This window comes from Branchiostoma floridae, chromosome 5 (genome assembly GCF_000003815.2).
Source record: "Branchiostoma floridae strain S238N-H82 chromosome 5, Bfl_VNyyK, whole genome shotgun sequence".
Taxonomy (NCBI): domain Eukaryota; kingdom Metazoa; phylum Chordata; class Leptocardii; order Amphioxiformes; family Branchiostomatidae; genus Branchiostoma; species Branchiostoma floridae.
In genome coordinates this window covers 17941711-17952360 of record NC_049983.1, presented here as the reverse complement: position 1 = coordinate 17952360, position 10650 = coordinate 17941711, and the positions used below count along the sequence as shown (strand labels likewise).

General features: G+C 40.6%; 1 protein-coding gene and 1 long non-coding RNA gene across 4 annotated transcripts; both read left to right on the top strand.

Moving 5' to 3' along the window:
- The first annotated feature begins 110 nt into the window (after positions 1-110).
- On the top strand, positions 111-3095 carry LOC118416644 (superoxide dismutase [Cu-Zn]-like). 2 transcript variants are annotated; one of them, XM_035821813.1, is made up of 5 exons: positions 111-701; positions 1139-1235; positions 1408-1477; positions 2034-2151; positions 2651-3095. In XM_035821813.1, exons 1-5 carry the CDS (start codon positions 642-644, stop codon positions 2756-2758), a joined length of 453 nt encoding a protein of 150 aa, XP_035677706.1. In that variant the 5' UTR covers positions 111-641; the 3' UTR covers positions 2759-3095. The 2 variants fall into 2 exon arrangements, with proteins under 2 accessions (XP_035677706.1, XP_035677705.1); XM_035821812.1 differs by having other exon boundaries at positions 111-728.
- A 457-nt stretch (positions 3096-3552) lies between these two features.
- Positions 3553-10289, top strand: LOC118416574. Of its 2 annotated transcripts, none has more exons than XR_004831219.1 (3): positions 3553-3628; positions 8400-8466; positions 9072-10289. It is a non-coding gene; the product is annotated as an uncharacterized LOC118416574 (long non-coding RNA). The 2 variants fall into 2 exon arrangements; XR_004831220.1 differs by lacking the exon at positions 3553-3628 and adding an exon at positions 6356-6500.
- The last annotated feature ends 361 nt before the right edge of the window (positions 10290-10650 follow it).

Below are 10650 nucleotides of genomic sequence, written 5' to 3'. Positions count from 1 at the left end.
ACTTTAAAACACTAACATGTAAGGCTACACCAAATGAATGTGACTGCATTCAACAGACCAAGAATCAAGCCATGTCAGAACATAGTGAAACAGCTCTCCAGAATTTGTTCTTTCTCATCTTCTTTAAGTTTTGAATCGACTTTTACGTCATATGACATTTATTTAGTATCTGTTTTCTGATATTCTTTTCCAATTTAAGTCGACCATTTTTTGCATGGTGAAATTTGATGCACGCCCAGAAATCATCCATAATATGAACAAATCAATATCACATTAAACATGGAAACAATCGTTGTGTTTGTTTTGTCAACGACGCTTCCGGGCTGGGGCCTTTTGTAGCAGGGCTGATCGATGTACTCAATGACATGTCCTTGATGCACACTCGAATGTAAGCAGGTGTAACCATGTGAGATATGTGAGAAATATCCATTTTCTATACGATTTGAAACAAGGTTATAATAAACTCGTATCATAGCACAAGTTCTAGAAGTAGAATGACTTGCTTGTTTGTTGACTTCTGACATGCTAAGGAATGCAACCTGAGATACTCGCTCATCCAGGTATTCTAAGCAAAGGGTCATAGGTGACACTGAGTAACCATTTTGGCAGAGAAGCACCTGAGATAGAACAACTGCTTTGTCATGAAGGCTGTGGCCATGCTCGTCGGTTCGGTGATTGGAACCATCTTCTTCGAACAACAGGCCTGTTTCAGTTTGTTATATTCAAAGATACTGTTTACAACGTGCATGTTTGCAACTCCTATTTGACTAGGAAGGGAATAGCCAGACTGCCTCTGTTCTTTAACTACATCTGATGTTTTTTTAACTTCAAAATCCAAATCCACACCAAGTCTTACTAAATATCTATGGGAGAGAAACGGTTGAGGAATGCATTTTATAATGTGCATGCAGTACTAACTTGACAGTGTGTTCTTATAATTGAGTAATTTGGTAAAAATGCAATTAGAATGTGAATTCCTCGGAGTTGAATCTGGAGACCCTATCTACGGTTCAAGGTAAGGGGGCAATCCAGTGCACTTGCAATGATGTTAGTAGGTCTGTTGTCTGTTGTGGTCTATTGGGTTTAAGTTGCTGCTCTATTGGCAAGTCTAAGTACTAGTATTTCCCTGCTCCTGCAGTCCCCTGGTGGTCCAGTGAGGGTGACAGGAGAGGTGCAAGGACTGACTGAAGGACCACATGGCTTTCATGTGCATGAGTTTGGGGACTATACAAATGGTAGTCTTTTTAATCAAGTGACCATTTAGCATGCCCTTTTACTAGATGTACTGGACTTAACCTAAGTCATTTGTCAAGATTATATTTAAGCCAAATGTTTGCAAAAGCTAGATTAGAAATGGCTTTGATACGTATGACTTTTACCCTTTGGACGTCTTGCATTGTAATATAGGTTGCACCAGTATGGGTGCCCACTACAACCCCATTGGCACAAACCACGGTGGTCCCAATGATGCTGTAAGGTCAGTGTTGAGTAATTATAAACAAAAGATCACAAAAGTATAAATGGAAAAGACAGAGCCAGTCAACTTAGACTATAACTTTCTTATCTGCCATGATGCCTGTGATTTGATCGTCAGTTGTCAATACTGAAAAAAGATGTATAATCAGGTGGCCACAAAAAGACTGATATAATTTTTTTATAACAGGATCTTTTATGTATAGCATATCTATCATCAGTAATACGTTTGTGAAGTTTATACATCCAGGAATATAATGAATAGATGAAAGTGGAATCTCTTCTTCTGGATAAATCAAATTTAATTCAGACGTTTCAAACAAGAAGTATTCCTTATTCCGCAGAGTTGTAAACTTTTATTTCACTGAAGAAGAACGACGGATGTCGTTTGAAACGTCTGAATTAAATTTGATTTATCCAGAAGAAGAGATTCAACTTTCATCTAATTATCATCAATAATGTTCGAGATTGCTGAGAAATTCTTTTCTGAATAAAGATTTAGAATCTGAATTCATGGAGACTATATTTGTGTGAGTAAATACCTGTTTCACCTTGCCTAGGCATGTTGGAGACCTAGGTAACATCGTCGCCAATGTCGCAGGCGTTGCCCAAGTGGACATCACAGACAACCAGTTATCCCTGTATGGGGCAGACTCCATCATCGGGAGGGGCGTGGTGGTAAGACAGACCAGAGAAATAATTTATTCCAATTCAAAATGAATCACCTGATACATATTCTCCCTTAGGAACATTTCATTCATTCATTCATTCATTCATTCATTCATTCATTCATTCATTCAAGTAAATCATCAATGAAATATGGAGGACAAAGTTTAAGTTGACAAGGACAACAGGAAGGGTGGTTGGTCATTGATATGTTTATATCTCAAAGTGAAGGCATTGTAAACAAACTTCCCTAAATGTCTTAGATCAAACTAATAGTGGAACCTGTCATTAATTCTTTGAACTTGAGCGGGTCACTGTAAATATATGTAAATATCAACGCCATTCAGGATACGATCCCTGTATGTCTACTATGTTGGTATAATATATCATAAAGGACTTGAAGAATTGCATAGGGCATTTTATTGGCAAAGAATCTTCAATAAGGAGGGATGATAACCTATCAATATAATGTATGTCTAAATGCACATTATATTGATCATGATACCCGCAGGTGCATGCTGATGAGGACGACCTTGGGAAAGGCGGCCACGAGTTAAGCGATACCACCGGGAACTCTGGAGGACGTTTAGCATGCGGTATCATCGGCATCACCAAGTAGTGATTTGGCCACCTATGGAGCTCTTCAACTGGCTACAGAGTGAAACAAAAGTTGTGCCTTATCGTATGACACGCCACGTGCTAAAACTACTACAGTACCAGATGTTAAAACTTAACTGCAACAATAAAGATAGTTTCTGCAAGGACACTGTTGTGTCTGTATACGACTTTGTGTCCGGTGCTGTCCAGTTCTGAAATGGTAGTTAGTAATACGGTAATAGTCGTATGAACCTAGCAAGAAGAAAAGACGTAATGTTCGTTCTGACATGTTTACAGCCTCTCAGTCTGTGTATGATTTGCGTTGTAAATCAGAATAAACTGGCTGCATGCTCTTGGAACTATTTCTGTTTTTAATCCTCACTACATTCACTCATCCTTTCTGTAGACTAGTCTCCTTGTGCACGTCATTCTCTTGTTGTTGTTTTTCTGCTGATGAAAAACGTGAGACGATTTAGAGTAGACATGACATGAGAGAAGCTATACCATAACGCAACTCAAATCGACCTAGGTTAAAAACGTCAAGTTGATACTCAGGTGTGATACAGGACTGATATTTTTTTTATAAATACAATGTCACAATGAAGCAAAAAAAGTCTTAAGTTTGCTAAAAAAAGGTGGACTGTTTGCAGCAAATTATAAATCACGATGTAATACTAGTATTTCACCAAAGCAGACCTATCAGGCGACGGTGGGTATGGAGAGATGATTGCGTAACGTTGAGGAGTTATTCTAAGCTCGATCCAATCAAATGCTCCCTGACAGTTGATTGTATTAGTCTAGTCTACACCTGTCGGGCTTACATTCAGATCACGGGTTGACCGTAAACACAACGAGAAACTGCCGACTTGTGACGACCATTCTGTCCTGACAGGTACGATATTTTCTTGCTTATGTCTTGCATCTCATACAACTGTGCTTACTTAGACTTGTACATGTTGTTCACCTTGTATTGCCTAGTTGTAAGGGACGTGCTTGGTCGTGACCTTGACTTCGAAGGCGTCCCTTACAGAATTCGTGGGACAGCCTCAGATCTTATAGTATGTGCGACGAACCAGGGACAAACAGAGCCAGAGCTATATAGAAGGCGTCTGTATTCTCTCTCTCTCCAAAGCAGAACTGAGTACAGTGGAAGCCGCTTAATTCCACACCCAATTTGCCAGCGAATTCCGTGCAATTAGCCGGGCGTGTGCGATAATGCGGAGTTGGTCATTTGGACCGCATCACCAAGGTCGTAGGGGCCGAGAGGTGGTATGGGAGGTAGTACAACGCACAGTTTATTTACGTGTTACAGTAGTGCTGTACCTGTTGTGCTCCGGACGTTATATACATGTCTTCACGAAACATCGTACTGCAATGCACTTGAAATCGAAACTAAAAGTAAGTTACTGTATGCGTTATGTAGCTGACTGATCACGAAACTAAAGCACTGCAACACCGAAGGCGAGTGTTGTCCGTCTGTAGGCCCCGAGTCGCTGTGTTGTTTCCGACTAGCTGCCAAGAACATAAAACCACTGCATAAGTATTTCCCCGCGACCCTAATTACAGTAATTATTTGTCTGCCAAATCGAAATGCGGGCTTTGACGACCTTTAGCGGGCGGGCGTCTCTTCATGGTGCCAACCCCACAATATCGCTTTCTTTTGATCCCAATAACAATTTCATACAGGTTGTCAGTATAGCGACTTCACAAAGGCCGTGTTCGGCTTATTTGTACCGCGTCTGACGATTTTTAGCACGCATTTTCAGTCAACTTGTTGACGATGTTTGACAAATTTTCGTGCAATTATCCGGCGTTGGTGATTTTTGTCGTGCAGATAAGCGAAGTCACTAACAATGGAGAGAATGGGAGACGGTTTTGGATTTTGGGATTCCGTGCAATTACCCGAAGTGTGCGTTTATCCGAGGTGCAATTAACTGGCTTCCACTGTACATGGGTTCTATTTTCTTATTTATATGTTTCCTATACGCCTACACACATATTTCTCAGAAAAAGGTAACGTTATATTCTTTTCCTTAGAGAACTAGAGTTCGGCGACCTCATACCTCCATGAAATTTAGAGCTTTTGTTAATTTCATGCAAATGACTTAACATTAACATGATTTATGCATGGTGTTTTTCATCATTGAATAATGTACAGTACACATGTCACAAGTAAAATTCCCAATTCAAATCATTAATCATTAAGCTGTTTTGCAATTTGTGCATAGATTATGCAAATAAGTTCCTCATTTGCATATTTGATATCTGCATATGTTCCACCGATTATAATTAACAAGTGCTACATTTATCGAAGTCCAGTTATTGCAAACAATGGAATTATATAATTTCCTCATTAATTATGCAAACTAAGTCCTTATTTGCATAAAATGCATATCATTATGAACATCTTTGCCTAAGCTACCTGCATACCTAAAATGCAGGCAATCCGCCGTTCCTTTCTGCAGTAATCCTCTTTGGAGTGTCTTGACAAAAAGGCTCCTGCAGTTCCTCAATTAAATGTTAGGGGACTGAAACTTGCCCCACTTTGCCATGACGCTTAAAGCTATCTACCATCCAAATGTCACGACCATATCACGTACGGGACAAGAGATACATTGAAAAAACTGCTATGATAGAATATTTTCATTAATTTTGCAAATGTACTCCTATTTTGCATAATTAGTACTTTATCTTGTACAACATTGTACCTACATACCAAAAATCATGAAAATCCGTTGTTCCCGTCTTGAGTTATCCTCGTCAGAAGTTTTTGACAAAAAAATGCCCTGCTATCCCAAAACTAGACGCTAGGGGGCCCAAACTTATGTCATTTTTTTCCTGAGCACAAGAGCTATCTAATACTTAAAAATCTTGACCATAGCATGTTCAGAACACCGAGATAGCAAAACCGGAAGTTTCACTGCAGTACCAAGGCCACACACCAGGGGGCCCAAAATTGACCTTGACCTTCGTCTTCCCAACCCCTACCCACATACCAAATATCATCGTAGTCCATCAATAGGTTCTCAAGTTATGATGTTCACAAATATGCGGACACACAGACACACAGACACACACACAGACAGACACACTCAAAACTATACCTCCATTTTTCATGGAGGTAATGAATGTACCTTTTTCTGAGAAATATGTTTGTAGGCGTATAGGAAACATATAAATACGGAAATAGAACAGTCTTTACATCATCATGACATCATCAATGACTTAAACTTCTATGGTCATTTGTGGTCAGTCCCTGGGTATACCAAATATGGTTGTGTCCCCAGAGAGATGAGCCCCCCCCCCCCCCGCAAGAAAGGTGATTTGGCTGTCTTCGGGTCATATAATAGTCAAATGGCTACTCGGCCTTTTTCTCAGAACAGAGCAGGGCAAAAGTGACTTACCCAGTCTTCTAACATGACGATCTTGGAAAGTACAAGGAACTTAGCTAAATTACAATAGTAGTACAGGGGCACCCTGTTACATAACGCCACATATTACACCATGTCTTGATGGCATAGTAGCCGCGTACATTCAAAGGAGATTATAATTGCCATTCCCATTTACCGTTTACGCCTCTTCCGTTGGGCGGGTGCAGGCCAGCCCTAGTCTGGATACCACACCCCAGCCCGATCTCAATGGATACCACACCCCAGCCCGATCTCAATATCTATCGTGCAGGGGTCTGGCAGGATGACTGTAGAAAGGCTCTCGAAGGCCCTTGATAAGAGGGAGGGAAAAAAATAGACAGGACAACAGGACAAGTAAGAATTTTTGTCAATTTTAAAACACATACAAAACTAGAGTTCGGCGACCTCATACCTCCATGAAAATTTAGAGCTTTTGTAAATTTTATGCAATTAATTAGCATTAACATAATTTATGCTATCCAGCTTCCACAGTTCAGGCTCGACTTCAGTCCAAATAAACTCCCTTGATATTCCAAGATTCCATATAGAGCAACAAATTCCAACAAGAACAGGCATAAACCTCGTTGTTATAGCCAGAGAACGTTCCTGCCCGTACAGTAACACTGTGTATATTGTTTTGGCTGAAACGTCACCTCTGTGACCTCTGGAGCACTGAGCAGATGGCCAGTGAACTTCCTGTGTCACAGGGACCGGAAGTTACTTTCTGGAGTTGGTAGTGAGGCAGGGATTTGACCTCAATGACCTCTGGAATGCCATGACTCTACAGTGACCTTGTACCACAGAGCAGAAATCTATTTCCGGAGCTCCCTGACTGTTTATGTTGCATTAGTGATACCTTTCTCAAGTAATTTTGCCTCATGACATTGGGATTGATAGACACAGAAGACCCTTGTTAGCATAATTTATGTGAATTTATTATCTCTTGCCACATCACATGCTGGGAAAAATGTCCCCATTAATTATGCAAATTAAGCCCTCATTTGCATAACATGTATATCATTATGAACATATTTGCCTAAGCTACCTGCATGCCTAAAATGATGGAAATCCATCATTCCTCTCTGCAGTTATCTTCTTTGCAATGTCTTGACAAAAATACCCCTGCAGTTCCAACATTAGATGCTAGGGGGCTGAAACTTGGCCCACGATGTCATGACCCTAATAGCTGTCTACCACCCAATTGTCAAGATCATATCATTTCCGGGACAGGAGATACATTGAAAAAACTGCTATGATAGAATATTCTCATTAATTATGCAAATGTACTCTAATTTTCAATGATTAGTATTTTATCTTGTACAACATTGTCTAAGGTACCTACGTAACAAAAATCGTGAAAATCCGTTGTTCCCTTCTTGAGTTATCTGCTTCAGAAGTTTTTGACAAAAATGCCCCTGCTATCCCGAAACTAGACGCTAGGGGGCCCAAACTTATGTCACTTATTCCTGAGCACAAGAGCTATCTAACACCCAAAAATTGGGACCATAGCTTGTTCAGAACACGAGATAGCAAAACCGGAAGTTGCGCTGCAGTACCAAGGATAGCCGCTAGGGGGCCCAAAATCCAATCACTTCCAGCTTTTATCACACCCTACCAATATACCAAGTATGAAACCAATCCATCCAGCCGTTCTTGAGTTATCTTGTTGACAGACAGACAGACAGACAGACAGACAGACACACAAACGCAGGGTAAAATATAACCTCCATGACATTTCATGGAGGTAACAAGAAAGTCAGAAAAAGGATGTGTCAAACTACCCACGATAGTCAGTGGTCCGTCGTGCATACAAGATAGTTAACATAGAATTATACATCAATAGATCCATAGATTGACTCGACAAGAGGGAAGTAGGGGATCACAATCACAGCTTTCCCCTGTCGGCCCTCGCCCAATGTGATGAGGTACACCACAAAGTCAAAGAAAAAAAGTTGGCCCTCGAACTTAAGATATATTGGAGCATACAATCATTACAGAACTATAGCGCTGCTATAAATATTATAGTATTCAAAACGGTTCCTCAGTATTGTTCATGTGATTCTCAGTAGACACCTTCGGTTTCAATACTCCTTCACAAGATAATGCCCTTCATTACTCCTTTCTCTCCTAGTTCGACTTGCTTTTCTATTTCTATTTTACGAACTTTCAGTAGTAGCAAAAGATCAACAAACTGCCGTATAAAGACATTTCGATTGTGACATTCTCTCGCTCGTTTTGTCACTTTTTTTCAAGTTCAACGTCATATTGCCACAACGAACTCGATCTGGGCCCATTTCGAGCAGCTGGGTTACTCTATCCGGTGAGTGAACACATTTTCAGGTTATCCTACTGCAAAACATCGGGACCACATGTCTAGAAAGGGAGGAGTCGTGCTATTTGGTCATTGGCTCCATTTTGCCTAAGGCCTTGCAAAAATGTTGTGTTTCCTGTTTCAGTCCTGAAAAAAATATGGTCGGTCGGTAGGTAGGGATTATCTTTCTTTTTTTTTTCTTGTAATTCTTTTTGGCTGGCCCAAACTCTGGTGATACATATTTCAATAATGTGCCACTTAAGAGATCTCGTTGGAGAGCAGGTTTATATATCCTAGGTACGAATAGGTATGCTAAAGAGACTTAGTTGAAGAACAGGTTTTTCTATCCAAACTATGAATTAAGATGCAATCAAACAAGACGATGTCGATGCAAATGAGTTAATCAGCTCTTTGAATTACTGTTGTTTTGTGTGTGTGTGTGGGGGGGGGGGTCCCATGTGGAGTGATGTGGAGTGATGTTAATCAAATTTCAATCATATCCTAAACAAGATTTTTCTACACACAGCAGCGTTCACCCCAAGGCCTTTCAGCTTTTGAAAATTGAAGTAAGACAGTTCATAAAATGATTTGTTCTTAAAATTGTATTACTGCAGGTTAGGACTTTCACGTTGATGCCAAAGTCCTCATCAACTGCAAACCAATCATCGCGTTTTGTAAGACCCATCGAGGCGACCATACCTCTGACAGTGAGCAGACTAGTTCGCACAGTAGGATAAGAAAGGTTTTTGGTTCACAGGCCAGATACTCACAACAGACAGCAGACGTTTCGGTGACAGTCTGTCACCTTTCTCATAGCAATACTGACTTCTACATACTGGTTTAATTTCACAGTACGGCTAGGTGTCTTTGCTAGCAATGCGGTCCAAAACATAAAGTATTGTCATATCCACAAGTATAGATATTGTCCATCAGCAATCCAGCAGTTCGTTCAGCATTAGGCAACCTCACTAAAATGGTCCACAGCTTGAAAATGATCATGAAATGCTTTATGTTTCTCATTTTCATGCAACTATTTACAATATTGGGTGTTTCCCTTCCAACCAGATGTTATGTTAAAGATGGTCGTCTCACTGAGATTCATTGCCCACGTTCCAACATAACCCGTCTACCAGCTAAACCACCGCGCTTCTTGCAAAATATATTCCTTCAGCAAAATCGCATCGAAACCATCCATGACTTATCTGGCTTTCCCTTTGTCAGCAAGATGAATCTCAGCCATAATCTCATCAAAATATTCCCATGGGAATCTTTGAAACAAATGAAGAGCCTTCAGATACTTGATTTATCTCATAATCGGATAACCTCCGTTAGGCTTGACCTGGTCACAGAAGGTGCGACGGGTCTATATACGGTGAACATGGCCTGCAATCGGCTGATGGCCTTCTCTTTGGCAAACCTGGTCAATCCTTCTCTAAGCCGTACCATATACCAGCATACAGAAGGAGGGATGAGGTATATAAATGGTAATCCGATTCTCTGTGACTGCCGCATGTCCTGGTTGGCAGAAATGGCCCTCGCGTTTCACAAGTGTTGGCCACTCACTTGTACACCTGAAGTCAGAAAGGGGCTGCTTTTTGACGACTTTATTGTCAACCGTTTGCCTAAATGTAGCGGTCCTGAAAGCCTAAAAGATGCCCCGCTACACGAGGCAAACTTAAATGTCTGCCCAGCAAAAGAAGAAAAAGTGACCGGAAAACAACTTACCATATTAGAAAATACCACGACATACTTCGTCAGCATTTCTGTACCACTTCTGCAAGCCGAAAGGAACCAGACCAAATTCACTCGACAACATCTGACTCTGATAAATAACACCACGAAACAGCTTAATGTATCATTAGCTGCCCAAAGCGAGTCTAAAGCTACGCATACCTCAACAGTGTTTGTGACCACTACAGTTGTTTTCGTTTTACTTGTAGGGGTGGCTGGTGCTGTAGTCACTAAAAAAAGGTCATCCTAAACCAACAGAATTATGAATATCAGTTCAGTTCAGTTTATTGATAACAGCAGTCTTGCAAGTAGCCGGGGCTCCTTGAACTGCACTGGAGTTTATGATAAATAAGGCATTACCATCTTAGCAGCATACATTCTCTTGTTCTAAAAACATATACAAACATTTACAAATCTTAAAAGACAATCTGTATATGCCAAGTATTGGTTAAAATAAGACGG